Raw genomic sequence first — 21,228 nt, forward strand, 5'->3', positions numbered from 1 at the left:
TGGATAGAGCGTCAGCCTGCGGACTGAAGAGTCCCAGGTTCGATTCTGGCCAAGGGCACATGCCTGGGTTGTGGGCTCGATCCCCAGTAGGGGGCGTGCAGGAGGCAGCCAATCAGTGATTCTCTCTCATCATTGATGTTTCTATCTCTCTCTCCCTCTCCCTTCCTCTCTAAAATAAATAAAATATATTTTTTTAAAAAATCAAGAAAGAAAAAGAAGAGGATTTCCACTCCTAACTTAAGTTATAAACTATGAAAATAGTAAATGTACAGAAGAAAGTCTGTTGGAAGCCCAAGGCTGCACTCGGCAACACAGGCAGCCAGCATGGGCATACTCCCATCTGTTTTGGAACTGACCGCATATTCATCTGTGAAATGGGGTCAATGCTGTATCATATTTACATAAGATCACATACATTAAAATACTTTAATGACCTCAGGTTAACAGCAGTTTAAACTTGTTGAAAATTTTAGTTTATAAAGTGCTTCCCACATATTATATCACTTAGTACAACAGTACTGTGAGATAGGTATTTTATAGAAGAAAAAACAGGTTTGAAAAGGTTAAGATCACAGAGCTATTAGATGGCAACCAGACTTGAATCTAGATCTTCTGTATGCAAGTCCACGGTTCTTTCCACTGTATCACAGTTGCCTCATTTTATGGTAAATATTACAATTAAACTGCATAGTAATATCTAGAATCCTACCTAAGTTATGCAAAGCAATATGTATTTTATATTTATTTCTGTTGCTTCTTTTAATATATATAATTTAAAAACAAGATATGTGTGTGTATAAATGCTCATATGTACATAAATACACGTTAAAAAATCTTGCCCTAGCCCAGGGGTGGGCAAACTTTTTGACTCGAGGGCCACAATGGGTTCTTAAACTGGACCAGAGGGCCGGAACAAAAGCATGGATGGAGTGTTTGTGTGAACTAATATAAATTCAAAGTAAACATCATTACATAAAAGAGTACGGTCTTTTTTTTTTTTTAGTTTTATTCATTTCAAACGGGCTGGATCCGGCCCGCAGGCCGTAGTTTGCCCACGGCTGCCCTAGCCAGTTTGGCTCAGTGGATAGAGCGTCAGCCTGCAGACTAAAGGGTCCCATGCCCAGGCTTCGGGCTCGATCTCCAGTGGGGGGTGTGCAGGAAGCAGCCAATCCATGGTTCTTTCTCATCATTGACGTTTCTCTCTCTCCCTCTCTAAAATCAATTAAAAAATATTTTTAAAAAATCCACCAAACCTTTTTCTTTTTATTTTTTCTTCACCAAACCTATTTCAACTCCTAGAAAATATTTCCAATGGATGAGGTATGAAATGACACCCAATGGCACTGATTAGGTCTGGTGGTTTTGGTACCAGTCATACTAGTACTGAAAACACCCAAGTAACCATGTCAATTCAGACTAGCTTTCAACAATACTGCCTTCCCAGTAAGGGAGGATCCAAAAGGTAGGGGAAAAGTATGCTTTCTTTCTTTGTTTTGTTAATTATAATCATACCACATTATACTTACTTTTAGGTCAGGACGCTCCTTCAACTTTTTTGGCTTTTTCTCAGGAGGACCCTTAAGCTTCTCCTTCTCCTGGTTCCGCTTAAGCCGCCTCAGCTGCTCTTGAATCCTCCGCCGTTCTTTTCGCATCTCTTCTCGATGCTGTTCATCAAAAAGGGCAAATTTTCGACTAAATAACAGGAAAGGGGGTGTAAAAAAAATCACAGGACCATAAGCAAACCTAAACCAAGCAGACTGTTCTAATAGCTAAACATCTCCAAACTAAAGTAATCCATCCATACTAAAATAAAAGAGGTCACCTGGCATTCCCATCTCCCCCACTCATCAGCCTTTTAGTTGCAGAGTGGCACCTCTCTCAGAATGAGAGTAATACCTAAGATTTCTGCCAGCCAACCAACTAACCAAAATGCAAAGTACTCAGGTAGAACTGAAAATATGTCTTCGTTTTGTGGCAAATTTTGAATTCTCCCTGTGATTTGGCACTACTCGAACCCAAAGATCTAAAAGGCAAGATGGTTCCCTATTAGTGGACTTCCAGGAACAACTATGCAGAATCCTATCACTAAAAATCAAGCACTCACCCTCACTCCCATCTCCCACCATTATCATTATTAATCAAAGTGGAAAGTGGTGAGATAAACTCACATGAACTCCTCATCTTTTGTAGTCCGTATGCGCACATAGGCATCTATGACAGCTGGCTTTCGGACCGTCTCACAGCGAACATATTCTTTCCCCTCTTCATCTCGAAATGTGCGATAAATCTTGAGACAACGGCCAGTGGCAGAAGAGTTAAGGCTAGTCACAGAAGCTGTATCATCATCTCTGTGATTGTTTCCTGCTGCTGCCGAACCTGCTGCTGCAAGGCAGAAAAAGATTTCCACACATTCCCCCTACCACTCAAATGTCCATTTTCTTGGGGTTGAGAGAAAACCTCGAAGCTCAACATGCCACAAAACTATGGTTCTACAGAAAGTATAAAAGTTCCCACCAGCCCTCAAATATACTGACATGTCCTTTCTTGACTTCATTTTACCATTGCCAATGTTTCCATTTTTTAAAGTACAAAGTCCTGAAAGGATTTCAATGAACTACATCTTCAGTCTTAACCCTCTCTCTCAGTATCTACATCCAAGTTTTTAACTGCCTGCTTAAAATCCATACTGGGAAGTGTCATGGGGATCTGTAATTCCACACATTACACCTTTCCTTCTTAATACTACTTCTTTCTTTGTTATTTACTACTTTAATCAATGGTACCGCCATCTTTCTAGCAAGCCTAGAGTGAAATTTTAAGGTCACCCTGGTTCTTCTCTTCTCATTCTAGTATCCATATCCCAAACCAGTTCAGGCTTTGATTATCCCCAGACTCATTTTCTGCAATTTTTGATTGGTTATTTTAAACCCTTTTTAGAATCTAGAACTTGTTTCAGAATCTTCTGATATTCATGGATCTTCTCAGAAAAGGCACATTTGCACCGAATTTTACATGTAATTTCTGAGGTTTCAAGAACAACCCCCCAAATTCATCCATGGATTCTGTATTAAAAACTCTTACCCTCTAGGATGAATGCCCAGAAAGCTCACTTGATGGACATAGCCCTGGCTTGACTAGGCCTGGCACAGACAGAAGCAGTTAATAGATTAGCAGTATATCTTCAATTTGTGCCCTACAGACAAACCTAGAGACCAATTTTCAGTGCTATCTACCTCATCTACAGGCTTTTCTACACTCATCCCCTGCTATTTCTGCCTCTGGTTTTGCCTCACTTATTAGTCTTAAGTTATTTATACTTTTTCAATCCTTCTCTTTTTGTCTGTCTGTGAAGCCATTACTCTCACCCAGTAGCATCCTCTGTAGTTCCTTCCGCTCCTGCTCCTCCCGTTCACGTGACAGCTGAGAGCTGGTTTTCTTATTCTGCAACATGTTCTCTATATTCTTCCCCATTTCTTCAAAGTCACTGTCTTCAGCTGAGCTGCTATCTGTATCAGTTGATAAGACTTCAGTTGATGACAATACCCTAAAAAGAGAAAAAAATGTTAAAGACAAGGGAAAATATGAAAGTGTAGAAAACGCTGAACATATACAGTTTAGGCAAGAGTAGGAAATTGGAAAATCAACTTTAAAAAGAAATACTCAAAATCCACTAATTCATGGGACCCTACCAAAAAAGCTTTACAAAATTTTTCTAGCCTGGCCAGTATGGTTTAGTGGTTGAGCATTGACCCATGAATCAAGAGGTCGCTGGTTCGATTCCCTGTCAGGGCACATTGCCCGGGTTGTGGGCTCAATCTCCAGTAAGAGATGTGCAGGAGGGCAGTCAATCGATGATGTTTCTCTCTCATTGATGTTTCTGTCTCTCTATCCCTCTCCCTTCCTCTCTTTCCCTAAAAATCAATAAAAACATATTTTTAAAAAATTTTCCTAGACATTTAGTCAATAAGGCAAGTTTGAAATATGAAGTAGTACAGCATATCATATTCAGAATTCCTGGAGAAAGCCTGAGAAACAAATTAGCACATTGCCCATTTTTAATAGGGCATTACCATCCTCACCAGTAAGCCTTCAGACAAAAACACAACTGTCCCTTATCACCATTGTGGTGTTTGCCAGGTCCAAGTAGACCACAAAAGTTGCCATGGAACCAAAGCTCAAACCTAGCATGTCTTGCTATTCAAAATCTTTGCCAAGTTGGTTTGAAGGAAGTATTCTAGCAGTATTATGAACAGATACCACACTGAAATCTCAGACACTGACTACCTAAGTCACATTACTAGGTGACCTCCTATTCATTATAAAATAGTGTCTAGGACAGCCATGGGCAAGCTACGGCCGTTTGAAATGAATAAAACTAAAAAAAAAAAAAAAAAAAAAAGACCGTACCCTTTTATGTAATGATGTTTACTTTGAATTTATATTAGTTCACACAAACACTCCATCCATGCTTTTGTTCCGGCCCTCCGGTCCAGTTTAAGAACCCATTGTGGCCCTCGAGTCAAAAAGTTTGCCCACCCCTGGTCTAGGAGCTCACCACCTCTCCCAGCTTGGATTTTCTGCAGCACTACAACAACATACTTGTTTTGTAGGTCAAAGATGCGTTGACATTCCTCTTTGTAACGTTCTTGATGCTCAGCCACAGAAAACCTTGATCCACGGGCAAATTTACTCATTGGCCCTTCCCCAGAGCGGGCCTGTTCTGTTGACATTGTGCGAACCACATCAATCACTTCCCAGCGGGACAACTTTTTAATCTACAGGAGATACACACACACACACACACATACACATACAAATCATTTGGAGATCTCATAGAACAAATCAAGGCACAGTGAGAGAGGTAGACAAAAAAATTTGCCCTAAGTAGGTTAAACAGAAAGCTTTGGGAAAGTTAACTCCTGAAAAAGTATCCAAGATCCAGTCTGCTACAAGCTACCCCACAAAATCTTCAGATTGTTCCTTACATCTGCCTCCTAGCTTCTCCCTCTTTATACAAAGTCCCTAGGAGCATTTAAGTTTCCTCTTCCACACCCACCTCTTCCTCAGGCACGCCAAATTTACGTAGAAGTTGCTTGGCATTTTTCAAAGAGAGGCGACGGAGGTCTGCATCTGTTCCTGTCACTGTTTTCTTCACTGGCTGAGGCTCTTTATCATCCTACCTCAAAAACAGAACAAAACAGGTAAGAATCCAAGTAAGTTTAACTCCTTATAATAGGATCTAAGTTCATCCTGTCAACATAATTGCTTTTCAGATCCTCCATCCCATTCATCTCTACTATTTAACCTCCATTTCTTTCTCCCCTAATTTTCGCCTTCTAGAAATTCAGTCTCACCTTCTGTTGTGTTGGTTTGTTTGGAATCTTCACATAGGAAAATCCTTCACCACAGCCTGTGGGATCTGCCACCCCAGTCACCTCCAAGAGACACTTGCCCTTCATGGCAGCAATGAAGGCCCTTGTGGTGTTCCAAGGAGCAGTGCGAACCTGAGGTATAGAAAAAGATCCTAAAGGCTACAGGAACTCTTGCTCCATGTCTAACCATACTTAGATGGTTGGAATGATTACAATAATGTACAATTTGATGCTTGCTTAAACTGTCATCAAAGTACAATAGTTACATAAAGTTACCCAGTACTTTTCTTCTTTCCTATGGTACTTAAAACATGTTATTAAATAGAGGTCAAGATCTCAAACAGTGTGAGGAGGAATATGTGGAACAGTGATACCCTTTAGCACCATATCTCTTGGGCTTAAGTGAGAGTTTTCAGACACTGTTACCCACACCCCTTCATGATGTACAAAGACTTAAGTTAGATTGGTGATTTTATTTGATTGTCCAATTGCTCAAATGGCTTTAGAATGACCTATATAATCTTATAATTAAATGATAAGTATGCTTTACAAAGCACCAGCCCCAGCCCCAGCAGCACTAAACCAAAGTCCATTCCACCTCTGCCACTGTTTCAGTCAAAAAGGCCTGTCCTCGCCCTAGCCGGTTTGGCTCAGTGGATAGAGTGTCAACCTGCAGACTGAAGGGTCCCGGGTTCAATTCTGGTTAAGGGCACATGCCCTGGTTGTGGGCTCAATGCCTAGTAGGGAGCATGGAGGAGGCAGCCAATCAATGATTCTCTCATCATTGATGTTTCTATCTTTCTCTCCCTCTCCCTTCCTCTCTGAAATCAATAAAATATATTTTTTAAAAGGCCTGTCCTCTCCTAGGACTCTAAATAGTGTTTACCAACCCCACAAAACAATCAGGGAATTAAAACAAGTGGAATGTGCTTGTCTACACAGGTCAGTCAGAGTACATGATTAGCTGGAAAGTGGCCAATTCTCTATTCATGATTCAATTTTGAAGGCTATTCAATAGAATCCTTAATTTCTGAAACTCTTAGACATCCAGTCATTTTTTCACTCCAAACTCAAAGGCATAGTACATCAATGCTTCTTTATTCATTGAATCACCTCATCTACAATCGTTCCCTCAGTTATTAATTGAATATCTACCACATGCCAGCAATATTTTTTCATGAACCTCGTATTAGTGAGGATGAGACAGTCAACCAACCAAATTCAACATTGCATGATCAGAGCTATGATAGGAAAGAAAAGTATTATCCTATATAATAAAAGCCTAATATGCTAAGTGTCCAGTTGACCATTCAACCAAAGCGTAATATGCTAATGATATACTAAGGCCACTCAACTGCTTGCTATGATGTACACTGACCACCAGGGGGCAGACATTAGACCAGTTGCTATGACGTGCACTGAGCACCAGGGGACAGAAGCTCCTACTGATACGTTAGCTTGCTGCTGGGGTCCAGCGGATCAGGACTGAGCGAGACAGGCTGGACATGACCTGGAGCCCTCCCACAGTCCCTCCCCAGCTGGCCAACCTCCCACGTCCCTCCCCTGCCCCGATCATACACTAGTGGGGTCCCTTGGCCTGGCCTGTGACCTCTCGCAATCTGGAACCCCTCAGGGATGTTGGAGAGCCAGTTTCAGCCCAATCACGCAGGCCAGGCCAAGGGACCCCACTGGTGCACGAATTAATGCACCACGCCTCTAGTATGTACATAAAGAAGGGAAGGTTGATGATCCAATCTAAATGAAGGGTGAGAATAGGAGCAAGAGTTAGGGAAAGCTTCCAAGAGAATGTAATTTGTATATGAAAGTCAAATGGTAGAAGAGTGGAGAGAAAAATATTCCTGGCATAGGCAACAGCAGTTACAAAAACCTAGAAGCCAACAGAAAGATATTTATGGAACTGATTGAGTTTTAGTATGTTTGCAGCTTAGAGTACAAGATGGGTAATGTTACTGGAGATGAGAGGAGGTTAGAGTTATATACACAGCACAAGTCATATAAATCCTTGTAAATCATGTTAAGCACTTCTTCCTGAAAGAAAAAAGGCCCCAAAGAATGTCTTTGAGCAAGAAAGCAGTATGATGAAATTTTTGTTTTAAAAGATTATTCAACTTTTTAACAAATGTGCTAGATTTATTGGACATGCATTTACATGCAATAAAGAACCTTAATCTATCCCAGGTACCCTACCTACACAAAACTAATTCAAACATTAAGATATAAAACAGTAAAACTTTTAGAAGAAAACGTAAGATAAAATCTTTATGATCTTTCTCAGATATAACACCAAACCTAAGAGCAACAGAGAAGACAGACAAATTGGACTTCTGCTCTTCATAAGACTCTGTTACGACAATTAAAAGAGCTACAGGCCCTTTCCAGGTAGCTAAGTCGGCTGGAACACTGTCCCAATACACCAAGGTTGTGGGTTTGATCTCTGGTCAGGGCATATACAAGAATCAACCAAAGAATGCATAAATATGTAGCACAATAAATCCACATTTCTCTCTCTCTCTCTCTCTCTCTCTCTCTCTCTCTCAATGATTCTCCCTCATAATTGACGTTTCTAGCTCTCGCTCTCTCTGTCCCTTCCTCTATGAAATCAATAAAAACATTTAAAAAAATGAATCAGCCCTAGCCAGTTTGGCTCAGTGGCCTGTGGGCTGAAGGGTCCTGGGTACGATTCCGGTCAAGGAAGGGCACGTGCAGGAGGCAACCAATCTATGTGTTTCTCTCACATCAATATTTCTGTCTTTCCCTCTTTAAAAATCAATGAAAAAATATCCTTGGGTGAGGATTAAAAAGAATCAAACACCTAAACATAAGAACTAAGAGCATAAAACTCTTAAAAAGAAAACAGGGAGAATAATTCATTACATTGGATTTGGCAATTATTTCTTGGATGCTGAACAAAAATAAAATTAGATAAATTTGACTATATCGAAATTAAAAACATCTCTGCATCAAAGGACACAACAGAGTGAAAAGGCAACCTATATAATGAAAGAAAATATTTGTGTATCACATCTAATACAAGGTTAATGTCCAGGAACATATAAAGAACTCCTAGTCCTGCCCTAACCGGTTTGGCTCAGTGGACAGAGTGTCGGACTGTGGACTGAAGGATCCCAGGTTCGATTCTAGTCAGGGACATGTACCTTGGTTGTGGGCACATCCCCAGGAGGGGGTGTGCAGAAAGCAGCTGATCGATGTTTCTCTCTCATTAATGTTTCTAACTCTATCCCTCTTCCTCTATGGAAAAACTCAATAAAATATACTGGGGGGGGGGACCCCTCCTAGTCCTGGCTGGTGTGGCTCAGTTGGTGGGAGTGTCACTCCATATACTGAAAAGTCACAGTTCAATTCCTGATCAGGGCACATACCCAGGTTGTGAGTTTGACTCCCAGTGTAGGCGAGTATGGGAGATGACCAACCAATGTTTTTTTTCGCTCTCTCTCTCTCCCCCCCAACCCTGGCACTCTCTCTAAAGATCAATTTAAAAAAAAAAAACTACACTCAACAAAAAACAAACAACCCAATTCAAAAATGGGCTAAGGATGTGAATAGACACTTCTCGAAAGACATACAAAAGGCCAACAAGCACATGAAAAGATGCTCAACATCACTATTCATTAGAGAAATGTAAATCAAAATCCCAAGGAGGCAGTCGGCAGGGGTCAGTGGTTGAGCATCGACTTATGTACCAGGAAATCTTGGTTTGATCCCCAATCGGGGCAAATGCCCAGGTTTTGTGCTCGATTCCCAATGTGGGGCGTGCAGGAGGCAGCCAATCAATGATTCTCTCTCATCACTGATGTTTCTATCTCTCTCTCCCTCTCCCTTCCTCTCTGAAATCAACAAAAATATATCTTAAAAAAACCAATGAGATACCACCTCACACCCAATAGGATGGCTACTATAAAAAAAAACAAAATACAGTAACAAATGCTGGCAAAAAGTGTGAAATAACTGAAACTCTTACATACCATTGATAGGAACGTAAAATGGTGCAGCTGCTTTGAAAAACAGTATGGATGTTCCTCAAAAAAACAAAACTGGAACTACCATATGATCTAGTAATCCCACTTCTGGGTATATATGCAAAAGAATTCAAAGCAGGTTTTGAACAGATATCTGCACACCCATGTTCATAGCAGAACTATTCACAATAGCCAAGAGATGGAAACACCTGTCCATCGATGGATAAAGAAACAAAATGTAGCATATACATACAATGAAATATTTAGCCTTAAAAAGAAAGAAAATTCTGACACAGACAAATCTTGAGGATATTATGCTACAGAAAATAAACGGTCACATAAAAACCAAAACTGTATGATTCCACTTAGGTGAAGTACCAAAAGTAGTAACATTCATAGAGACAGAAAGTACAATAGCGGTTGCCAGGGCTGGAGAAGGGAGGACTGGGAAGTTATTGTTTAATGGATACTAGAGTTTCAGTTTTACAAGATGAAGAGTTCACCCTAGGCAGTTTGGCTCAGTTAGTTGGGCACTGTCCCATGTACCAGGAGGTTGTCAGTTTCATTCTAGGTCAAGGGCACATGCCCTGGTTGTGGGCTGGATCCCTGGTAGGGAGTGTGCAGCTGGCAGCTGATTAATGTGCTCTCACATCAATGTTTCTCTCCCCCTCCCTCTCTCTCAAAATCTACATTATTCTTTATTTTAAATATATTTTTTTAAATATATTTTTAAAATATATTATACAGAGAGGAAGGGAGGGAGAGAGAGAGAAAGAAACATCGATGAGAGAGAAACATCAGCTGCCTCCTGCACACCTCCTACTGGGGATGTGCCCGCAACCAAGGTACATGCCCTTGACCAGAATCGAACCTGGGACCTTTCAGTCCACAGGCCGACGCTCTATCCACTGAGCCAAATCGGTTAGGGCTAAATTATTCTTTTAAAAAATGAAGAGTTCTGGAGATTGGCTGTACAACAATGTAAATATACTAACACTACTGAACTGTATACACTTAGATTAAGATCGTAAATTTTATATAACATGTATTTTAACACAATTAAAAGGATGTATACTATATGATTTCATTTATCTAAAATTCTAGAGAATTAAAACTAATCTATAGTGACAGAAAGCAGATTAATAGTTGTCAGGGTATAGGGAGGGTGGAGAAAAGAGTGAAAAGGATTTCAAAGGGGCACTAAGATGAAGATTTCATAGGTATAAACATACATTAAAACATATCAAATAATATACTTTAAATATGTGCTATTTATTCAATGTCAATCATATCTCAATAAGGCTGTTTTTTAAAAGGATAAATGGGAGTCCTAACTGGTTTTGCTGAGTGGCTAGAGAGTCAGCCTGCAGACTGAAGGGTCCTGGGTTTGATTCCGGTCAAGGGCACATGCCCGGGTTGTGGGCTCTATCCCCAGTGTGGGGCATGCAGGAGCCAGCTGATCAATGATTCCCTCTCATCACTGATGTTTCTCTCTCCCTCTCCCTTCCTCTCTGAAATCAATAAAAATGTATATATTTTTTAAAAGGATAAATGGGATGTACTAATAAAATTTAGTGTAAAGCCATACCTCATCATCAATCTTCATCTGGAAATCTTCCTCATTTTCTTCTTCTGGAGCAAAAAAGGACTTCTCACCATAGCCAGCATCCTGGAAGAGGACAAATCCATCCATAAATCAAGCAGTAAGTTAAAAAACACAAGTTTCACTGAATACCAAGTACAGAATATCAAAGCCCAGTCTGCATACGGAATAGATTTTGCATAGTTTTTGCTCTATCTACCACCATTTTACATTCTTAGGCTATCTATATATATATAAAAGTGTGACAGAACGACTGGTCGACATGACATGCACTGACCACCAGGAGGCAAACGTTCAACGCAGGAGCTGCCCCATGGTGGTCAGTGCGCTCCCACAGCCAACCTCCCGTGGTCCCTACCCCTGGCCACCACCCATGGCCAGCTGAACCTTCTGCGGTCCCTCCCCCCAGCCAACCTCCGGTGGCCTTGATCAGCTGCAATCGCCAGCCAGGCCGAGGGACCCCACCAGTGCATGTATTTGTGCACCGGGCTTCTAGTCAGAACATAAAGGAAGCTAAATAGAAATGCTCATTAACTCAGAGGGATTGAGTTGTACTATCCCTCCTTAGCTAGATCTTTCATATTTTGGCCTGGTAAGCAAACTGTGCTTCTTTCCCCCGCCCCCCATTTTATTCATTTACTTCTATACTGTGCTTCGTTAAACCACATGTGTAGCACCATCATCTCAGCCCACTTGGAAAGATTCTAGAAGACAACTGAGAAGTACTTTCCCTGCTTACATACCTGTCTTGTAAAGAACAGAGTTTAAAGTCACCACCCAATGGATGAGCAACCATTTTCAAGGCAAAACAATCTGCCCTAAGTCCCTCATTAAGCTGTCCCACCGATATTTAGCTACACTGTAGTTTTCTCCAGAACTGATATACCTCATACAGCTAGAATTTTCAAATAACTGATAATAATCTATTAACAATCATTTCTAAACCAGTGAAAATAGTCTTCATCCTCAAATCTCTGAAAAAACCCACAGGCATAGGCAGTACCCAAAAGGAAGATGTTCACCTTGAGTCGCTGCTCTGCAGCTATCATACTGTAATAAGCACAGCACTGCTCTGGAGACACCATAGCTCTGATCTCCTCTTCAGTTGGTAAACGAAAATCAGACTTCAGCACCCACCAATTTGAGTCCATCCCTAGAAAAGATACAGAGAAAATAAGACTGTTCTGACTTCCAAAAGCCCTTTTATTGACAGCAACAGGGATAGTAAACCAAGGCTGAACCAGGCAATGTTCTAGGAGGTACCAGGCCTACCCACAGTTAGCATGACTAGGCAAGAAAATCCCTACTGCTAGGTTTCCTACATCTCATATAAGACATCCACCGCCCTAGATGGTTTGGCTCAGTGTTTGGAGCATTGGCCCACAGACTGAAGGGTCCCGGGTTCGATTCTGGTCAAGGACACATACCTGGGTTGCAAGCTCGATCCCCGGCCCTGGTCGGGGGCTCATGCAGGAGGCAACCAATCGATGTGTCTCTTTCACTTCAATGTTTCTCTCTGTCTCTCCCCCTCCCTTCTACTCTCTCTAAAAACCAATGGAGAAAATATCCTCGGATGATGATTAACAACACCACCAACAGAAAGATATACACCACTTTGAATTTCCTAACAGGGAAATCAAGATGCCATCCCAGCTTCCATAAGTAAAAGATCTGCTACCTCCTTCTTTTGATGACTATCAATTTCTATTTTATTAGACGTATGCTTATTCTTTAACTAAAAGCCCTAATTCCTTTTTTGGAAAGAGGCAGAAAGGACAAATAATCAGTCACAACTGATGACCTGTGCGTTTGAAGTCAGCACAGAGCTTTAGCCTCTTCCGGATGCTGCTTTCTGAATGAGAGGGAAAGGCTTTTTTTATATCTTCCATTCGGATCCGCCTTGGCCGATCTGCACTCTTCCAGAAGAGGCGGTAAATAAAAACCTGCCCAACAGACCAAATTTTTTTTATGTGGCAAAGAATAACAGTCACCAGGAACCCTCCCTCTACTATACCCGTTTTGATTTTTCCTGATGTGCCCCCAAATACACATACCCTTTTATGTGTATCCTGATCCCCTCCTTATCCTCTCCTTCTTACCTGGAGAAAATCTCGAATATGTGTATTGGCCCTTTTGGAGTTGGGCCCAGGAACTTCAAACAAGGGGCACTGCTGGCCAACCACAAAGATATCCACTAATTCCCGAATGTAGTAACCTTGCCTTGTCCGAATGATAAGGAAATCAGTTTCTGGCATCTTATGAAGATAAATTGGGGCACGAAAAAGATTGTTCTCAAACGCCTAACAAAAGTAAAAACACAAAAATTATACACACACACACACACACACACCCTAGGAAATTTAGTCAATAACGGAAAACCAGTAATTTGCTCTCATCCCCATTATGCCATCCACCCAGCAATATAAACAAATTATAATATGGAACATCAAATGGGATTAGACAGATAATTTCCCCCCACTGGTTATTTTTAAAAATCAGTAGTGGGGAAACCATAGGATTTAGATTCAAATGACATTGACTGCTCTGCTACTATTCACTATATGATGTCAGATAAGTTAATATCTCTAGCTTAATTTTCCTTATATACAAAACCGAGAAATTGAAAAAGCCTAACACCTTACCAGATTGCTACAAAGATTACATATGAAAATCACTTTAAAAACTAACAAGTACTATGCTATCTACCCTAGACCCCAGCACAGACCCTGACATAATACAAATGAGATCAAAACATTTGTTAAATAATTCTTTAAAAAACCAACAAAAACAACTAATAAAATAGAAAGTGTGCTAGAAAACACATTAAACACATAAGACAAAAACATTTGAGCTTGTTTAAGTAGCAGCCAGATAGGATCACCTGTAACAAGAAGCCTGTGATTTTAAGGAAAGACTTCTCAGAAAATCAGAAAAATGGGACAGAAAGATCTTCAATATATGGGTATGATAAGAAAATTACAAATGTGAAATGTAGAGAGAAAAAAACTATACAAGATTTTTAAAAAAGTATCTTTAAGAAACTACAAAAGCCACAAAGGGGATGGATTGATTGAAAATCTCAAAAGGAAGTTACAAGATGAGAATGCCAGGAACAATATAAAAATTACTAGAGGCCCGGTGCACAAAAATTCATGCACTCGGGGGGGCGGGGAGGGGGAGGCCTTCCCTCAGCCCGACCTGCGCCCTCTTGCAGTCAGGGACCCCTTGGGGGATGCCCAACTGACGGCTTAGGCATGCTCCCCGGGGGAATCAGGCCTAAACTGGCAGTTAGACATCCCTCTGGGAGCCCAGGAACCATTAGTCGGACATCCTTAGGACTGCCGCAGAGGCGGGAGAGGCTCCCTCTACCGCCCCTGTGCCGGCCAGCCATGAGCCGGCTTCTGGCTGAGCGGCACTCCCTCTGTGGAAGCACAGTGACTACCAGGGGACAGCTCCTGAGTTGAGCGTTTGCCCCCTGTTGGTCAGTGCGTGTCATAGCGACTGGTCATTCTGACGTTAGGGCCAATTTGCATATTACCCTTTTATTATATAGGATACTTAAAATATGGTGGAAAATGGACTATAGATGTAAAGGATAAAGAAAAAAAGGCTTTGAAGAGGCTTTAGAAAAATAAACAATAATAATAATGAACTCAGTACAAGAGTAAGGAAAATATTAAGATTGCTAAGAAAAAAGGAGTGGAGAAAAAAAGGAAAGTGCTAGAGATTTCCTCACATGACACTTCCCCTTAATAAAATATGTAAAAGGTAGGTTACCAGAGGGCCTGTCTACATTTATCAGAACAAAGGGGGTAAAAAAACAACATTTTACTATGTGGCTGAGGACTATAAGGTTCAGGTGTGGTTCAATACTCAAAATGACAACTAATACAATTAAAACATACCAATTTTGCACATACAAAATTAACTACAGTAAATTATCAATCCAAGGTTGATTTGCCTATGCCACCCAGATGCTTCTGGACTTCTTATCCAGTGTGTCTTTTCAAAAAACTATTTTAAATTTATTTTATGAATGGCGTGATTAGGAGCCAGCTTTAATAAAAAGATCAAAACATTATTTGGATTATAATGAACTTCCCCATATTTGGTGTAAGAGTAGTTATTTGAGATTACTAGCTACTTATTTGTCAATTTCCTTAGGATAACAGGAAAGAATTCCTCACCTGCAGCAACTGGCCAGGATGGAGAGAGCCCAGAAAAGGAGAGGTATGGCAGTAAACAGTTTCTCCATATTTACAATCTGGGGCCCCGGGATCTTTTCCAGGTTTCTATAAGGAACACAGCAGACCCAGTCACTACCACAGAATATTATCAATAAACCTGCAAAAATAATTCATGAGCATGGCATTTTACTAATATTACGAACTACAAAAAGATACCATTCTTTTCTCTCAAGAAGTTTATAGCATAAAAAAGACAAAATATATGTTCATAGATTTTTTAAAAATATATATATTCTATTGATTTTTTACAAAGAGGAAGGGAGAGGGATAGAGAGTTAGAAACATCAATGAGAAAGAAACATCGATCAGCTGCCTCCTGCACATCCCCTACTGGGGATATGTCCGCAACCAAGGTATATGCCCTTGACTGGAATCAAACCTGGGACCCTTCAGTCCGCAAGCCGATGCTCTATCCACTGAGCCAAACCGGCCAGGGCAATGTTCACAGATTATTAATAAAGATATTCTGAGCAGAGACTCACCCGCTTATAATAGTTTTTTATCTTGGTTGCCATGCCAACCTGCATCATTAATGGTCCATTTTCCTCACTGTATTCTGCTAGAATAAGATCTCCATCTTTGCCTGTGAGGTCCTGAGATGTGCGCATAAAAAACATCTCTCCACCACCTGAAGCTTGCCTCTCTTGTTCTCTCATCTGCCCAGAACAAAGAAATACAGTCCAGCTCCTCATAGAATAATACACATTGACATAGCTCATTCCAAAACAATGACACCAAAAACAATTTACCTTGCCTTTTCTTCAATTTAATTGGAAAAAAATTCAAACACATGAGCATTTATTATCCCACATCCTAGATACTATCTCTCTACAGATTTTGCTGAACCACTTTTGAAAGCTGCAGTCATCATTGACACTTCACGCTTAAGTATTTTCACATGCATCTCCTAAGAATAAGGATATTCTCCTAAATACCAAAAACATTCTATCACATCTGAGAAAATAAATAATCCCCTAATATCATCTAATATCCAGTCCATTTCCCCAATTAATACTTTAATGTTAACTTTTATAACTATTTTTTCTAAATAGGATTCAATCATACCTTAGCCTTCTTTTTTATGTGCTTTAGCAAGGGTTGGACTGAGTGGGGACCTGGCTGAGACAATGCCCCAAAGGAGTACTTCTTCAGAGCTGGGCGATGGAATTGCCGGAGTTTGATGGGCCCCATATGGGTGGGAAAGAAGGGCTGCCGTAATTCCACAGCAGGAATTGAGTGCTAAGACAGAAAATACAAGGATTTAAATTAAATACTAACTCCAACCTCGGCAAAATTGACTCATATGCCCCATCAGAACAAAGCAGTGATTCCCATCCTCCACAGAAAAAAATGCTTTTACCTGGATAATATTTCCTCCAAAAGTGCCTCGAAGACCCTGTTGCTTGGGATAGTAATATTCATCATTGGAGAGATTCCACGGATCTTTCACTTCTGGCTGAGACATGTTCTAATGACAGGTCATCAAATAAACCTTAGTCAGACTCCCTTTCTCCATTGCCTTTCTTTGTTCTTCGAAACACTAGCACCCTTTTCCCTTCACTGACCTGCTGTGGTTCCTCCTTGATGACTCCTGTTTTCCCTAAGAGAATTCGACTCTTCTTTAGAGATGATTCCTTTTTATTCTCTTTGGAGGGGGAGTTAGATGTGGCCTCTTCCTTCTCATCAGGAATTTCTGAGGATGAAACAAAATCACTCTGGAGTTGCTATCTCTGAAGATTCACCTTCCTACTGATGACCTTGCATTCCGAACCAGATCTCTTACCCCACCCCAGACCATTTCTACTGCATGATTCACTCTAACCCAGTGGTTCTCAACCTGTGGGTCAAGACTCCTTTGGGGGTCGAACGACCCTTTCACAGGGGTTGCCTAAGACCATCGGAAAACACATATATAATTACATATTGTTTTTGTGACTAATCACTATGCTTTAATTATGTTCAATTTGTAACAATGAAATTGGGGGTCACCACATGAGGAACTGTATTAAAGGGTCGCCGTATTAGGAAGGTTGAGAACCACTGCTCTAACCAAACTAGACTCCTGACATATCAAAAGTACTACTTTCCAATATTTCTACCTTATGTGTTTTCCCTAAACAATACACAAATATCAGAAACTGACTACAACTTTGATCTCTCAAGCTGCTACCTAGAAGCGTCTAGATTTGACCTTCCCAAAACTTTTGGTTTATTCCTGCTCTTTGACATTAGCTGCAAGCTGTCAATTATGAAAGAGGAACACTGGTTCCTGCCAGTATCATACCCAAAATAAGATTCTCATCATTGGGATCAAGTGTCAAAACAGGAGGCTCCAACAGCCAGGGCATGGCCTGAGCATCCCAAATAATGTTGTCCTCCCAACGTCCATACACCAGCTCCTCATTGTCAATGGGAAAAATGGAGTACCAAGGCTTATCATCATCCAGGGTGGCTGCAAAACCTAGTCAAAACAGAACACTCAATAGCAGACAAAACATTTATGTTCCTTTCAATCATGATTCTAGCAAAAGGAAAAGGAGCATATGTTAGTAAAGTTAATCATGTGACTGAAAAGTTACTCATGGTACTGAAAAGAAACATAATAGAGTGTATTTCTCATTTTAATAAAATGTTGCAGACAAAAAGTGTTCAGTGCAGTATTTTTGTAATAGTCAAAATATGAATGACCAAATAAAGGACTGGTTAAATTACGGTAATAAATAATATGGTAAAATATGCTAATGGTGATAATAAATTAGAAATATAATAATCTTTGGTAAGTTATCAAAACATCCATATAAGAATACTATACAACCAATAAAGCATTTAGATAGAATGGAAAGAAGGAAAAAACTATTTCTTATATTTAAAAATGAGACTTTTTTTATTTTCCTCTAAATTATAAAAGTTATCCAGGTTAACTAAGAAAAATTTGGAAAATAGAAAGTTATAAGGAAGAAAACTGAAGTTTGTGATATTACAAACCACAAATCACCACTATAAACCCCACAGTATATATTCTTTTAGTCAGCTTTCCACATTTATATAGTTGTGTGTTTTTTTTTTTCCATTTACAAACAGGATATTAAATGTTACTTCATATTTTTTCCAGTAGGGGGCGTGCAAGAGGCAGCTGATCCATGTTTCTCTCTCATCAATGTTTCTAACTATCCCTCTCCCCTCCTCTCTGTAAAAAATCAATAAAATATATTTTTAAAAAATAATAAAAAAAATAAAATGAGCTTCCCATGTCATTAAACATTTCTGTGAAGAACTTTGAATGACATAGAATATTTAAGAGAAAAGCACAACATAAAAAACTGTACCTAGAGATTAGCTTACCTACATACACACAAAGACAGAAAATCGAAAACAAAATACACCAAAAAGTTAAAAGGTGATCATCTCTGGATAGGATTACCAATGACTTTTTTAAAATATATTTTATTGATTTTTTACAGAGAGGAAGGGAGAGGGAGAGAGTTAGAAACATCGACCAGCTGCCTCCTGCACACTCCCTACTGGGGATGTGCCCGCAACCAAGGCGCATGCCCTTGACTGGAATCGAACCTGGGACCCCTCATTCCACAGGCCGATGCTCCATCCACTGAGCCAAACCGGTCAGGGCTACCAGTGATTTTTTAAAAATATATTTTTATTGATTTCAGAGAGGAAGGGAGAGGGAAAGAGAGATACAAACATCAATGATGAGAATCATTGATCGGCTGCCTCCTGCACACCCCGTACTGGGGATGGAGCCTGCAACCTGGGCATGTGCCCTCGACCAGAATCGAACCTGGGACCCTTCAGTTCACAGGCCAACGCTCTGTCCACTGAGCCCAACCAGTTAGGGTGGATTACCAGTGATTTTTGATACTGTATTGCATTTTCAAAGTTTTCTACATGGCATATGATTTTTGTGCATACTTAAGAGAAAAAGCAAATTCTAGAATGATAAAGACAAAGGGGCTTTGGAAACAAAAATAGACTATAAAGATAAAGAATCATTATAGCTCAGAAAGATCTTTAACTTGAAAGTGGTTTTCATATTTTTCTAATGATGATTCCCATCCTAGCTTATTAATTACTATAAAAAACTATTACCAGAATCAGAGTTCAGATCCAAAACATTTCACTGTACCTCAGCAGCAGCAAAGCTCACAGCTAAGCCCACTTAGGATTACTGAGATGCAGGGCAGTGTGCTGGACACAGCTGGCAAGGAAGCATACCTTGCTGAACATTGTAAGCCATGGCATTTCTAGTCATGCTGGAAGGAAGCCAGCCTGCCAGGCTTGCACGCTGAGGTTTTGTCCCTTTGTGTTTGACATCCTCCCCATCCCAGATGATATCATCCTCCCAATGCAGTTGTGTCACCATCAGGAAGTTTTCATCAGCCAGAAGATCAGTGCCACTGCTTTCCTCAAATTTCCTAAAGTCCTGTAGAAGCAGGGAAGGAACAACAAATTCCTGAATGGTCATGTGTCAAAGCTCCCACTCCAAATCCCACATCACATACATCAAATATGGACCTTGACTTGAAAGAAAAACCTGATAATGAAGGAGTATCTGCCTCCTACTCTTAGTCTAGTATAGCACTTATTTCAAACAGAATTCTTACAATGGGTCCTAGTTGCCAGGGTGATATACCATACCAAGCAAAAGGCTTAGACACATAAATTTCTCACCAAAGAAACCCTACCCAATATCTTCCCAATTGAAAAGTAAAACTGATAGTACCTTCGGTACACTGATTCTTTTCTTACATACCAGTATTGCTTACCTCTATCATTCTACCTTTTATCACAGGTTCATGTTCCATCTTTCTCAGTTTGAAGCCATAGTCAAACCCACTGCCATCTTCAGGGACACCCAGCATATCATACCACAGTCGGGCAGGCCCATAACGCCACTCAGCTACTCTTGGTTTGGTATCTGTCACTTTATCTATATCTCCAGTAGAAAGGGAAAACTTGGACTCCACAGGAGCCATCATTGTGATCTGCAACAGATGAAGTAGAAGGGGAAGAGGCTTTCCTAACTACAGATGTCCTAAGAGGAGTCATAAGGACACTTCTTGAACAGAACTGGAGTTAGAATTAGAATACAGCCAAAACCGGTTTGGCTCAGTGGATAGAGCGTCGGCCTGCGGACTGAAAGGTCCCAGGTTCGATTCCGGTCAAGGGCATGTACCTGGGTTGCGGGCACATCCCCAGTGGGAGATGTGCAGGAGGCAGCTGATCAATGTTTCTCTCTCATCGATGTTTCTAACTCTCCATCTCTCTCCCTTCCTCTCTGTGAAAAATCAATAAAATATATTTAAACAAAACAACAACAAAAAAGAATACAAACAATGACGGTATATCACGGCACACTGCCTATCATTTAAACTTTCTTATTCACCAATGTGTATATTACCATTTGCCTGCCCCCAATACTTTTCCATTACAATAGAGAAGGAACAGCCACTGGGATTGAACCCATCATTACTTTCTGATAATCAGCATAGGACTCAGCCTGCTAAGATGTTATATCCAATTTAGACATGAGCTAGGGAGAACTCTTTTGTCCCCTTATAAGTCTTAATCCCAGGATTCTATTTTGCCTACTTCATCATCAGAGAGACACTGCTCTGGAGGTGGTGGTGGAGCATAGTCGTAGATCCATAAAGACTTCTGGTTGACTTCTGATTCTACTGAGCACTCCACCTCCTGAATCTGCTCTTCCTGTATCAGCTCACGGTGCTTCTTTTTCCTCTTTCTCCGAGCACTCCGCCAAACAGATGGGACATTTTTTCCTGGTCCAAAAAGACGTAGGAAGCGTAACACCTAGAACACAGAACATTTTACTATGTCAGAGATTCATGTCAGATAGAAAACAGCAGCATCTGGGTCTGAAAATTCCCTTGAGGGGCCTATTCAACCATCAGAGAGGGATTAAGGAGTGCTGAATTCAGATTTATAACTCTATCCAAAAAAGTAAAGAAGTGTCCCTTAATAATTTGAATTAG

The 21,228-nt window shown here is 40.5% G+C and overlaps 1 protein-coding gene across 10 annotated transcripts in view; it reads right to left on the reverse strand.

Moving 5' to 3' along the window:
• TAF1 (TATA-box binding protein associated factor 1) overlaps window positions 1-21,228 on the reverse strand; it is a 162,133-nt gene that overhangs the window by 132,646 nt on the left and 8,259 nt on the right. For 9 of the 10 annotated variants that reach the window (XM_059679234.1, XM_059679235.1, XM_059679233.1 and 6 more), the window contains 19 exons: window positions 20,828-21,046; window positions 20,002-20,220; window positions 19,451-19,658; window positions 17,505-17,681; window positions 16,786-16,913; window positions 16,581-16,688; window positions 16,286-16,459; window positions 15,703-15,876; window positions 15,161-15,265; window positions 13,073-13,273; window positions 12,775-12,916; window positions 11,996-12,126; window positions 10,959-11,039; window positions 5,355-5,504; window positions 5,057-5,176; window positions 4,600-4,775; window positions 3,366-3,544; window positions 2,169-2,382; window positions 1,527-1,692 (listed from right to left, as the gene is read on the reverse strand). In XM_059679234.1, coding sequence (XP_059535217.1) covers window positions 1,527-1,692; window positions 2,169-2,382; window positions 3,366-3,544; window positions 4,600-4,775; window positions 5,057-5,176; window positions 5,355-5,504; window positions 10,959-11,039; window positions 11,996-12,126; window positions 12,775-12,916; window positions 13,073-13,273; window positions 15,161-15,265; window positions 15,703-15,876; window positions 16,286-16,459; window positions 16,581-16,688; window positions 16,786-16,913; window positions 17,505-17,681; window positions 19,451-19,658; window positions 20,002-20,220; window positions 20,828-21,046 — 3,072 coding nt within the window. The remainder of the gene's footprint in view (window positions 1-1,526; window positions 1,693-2,168; window positions 2,383-3,365; window positions 3,545-4,599; window positions 4,776-5,056; window positions 5,177-5,354; window positions 5,505-10,958; window positions 11,040-11,995; window positions 12,127-12,774; window positions 12,917-13,072; window positions 13,274-15,160; window positions 15,266-15,702; window positions 15,877-16,285; window positions 16,460-16,580; window positions 16,689-16,785; window positions 16,914-17,504; window positions 17,682-19,450; window positions 19,659-20,001; window positions 20,221-20,827; window positions 21,047-21,228) is intronic. The other variant, XM_059679231.1, reaches the window with a different exon arrangement.

The sequence above is a fragment of the Myotis daubentonii genome, chromosome X (assembly GCF_963259705.1).
Source record: "Myotis daubentonii chromosome X, mMyoDau2.1, whole genome shotgun sequence".
NCBI lineage: Eukaryota > Metazoa > Chordata > Mammalia > Chiroptera > Vespertilionidae > Myotis > Myotis daubentonii.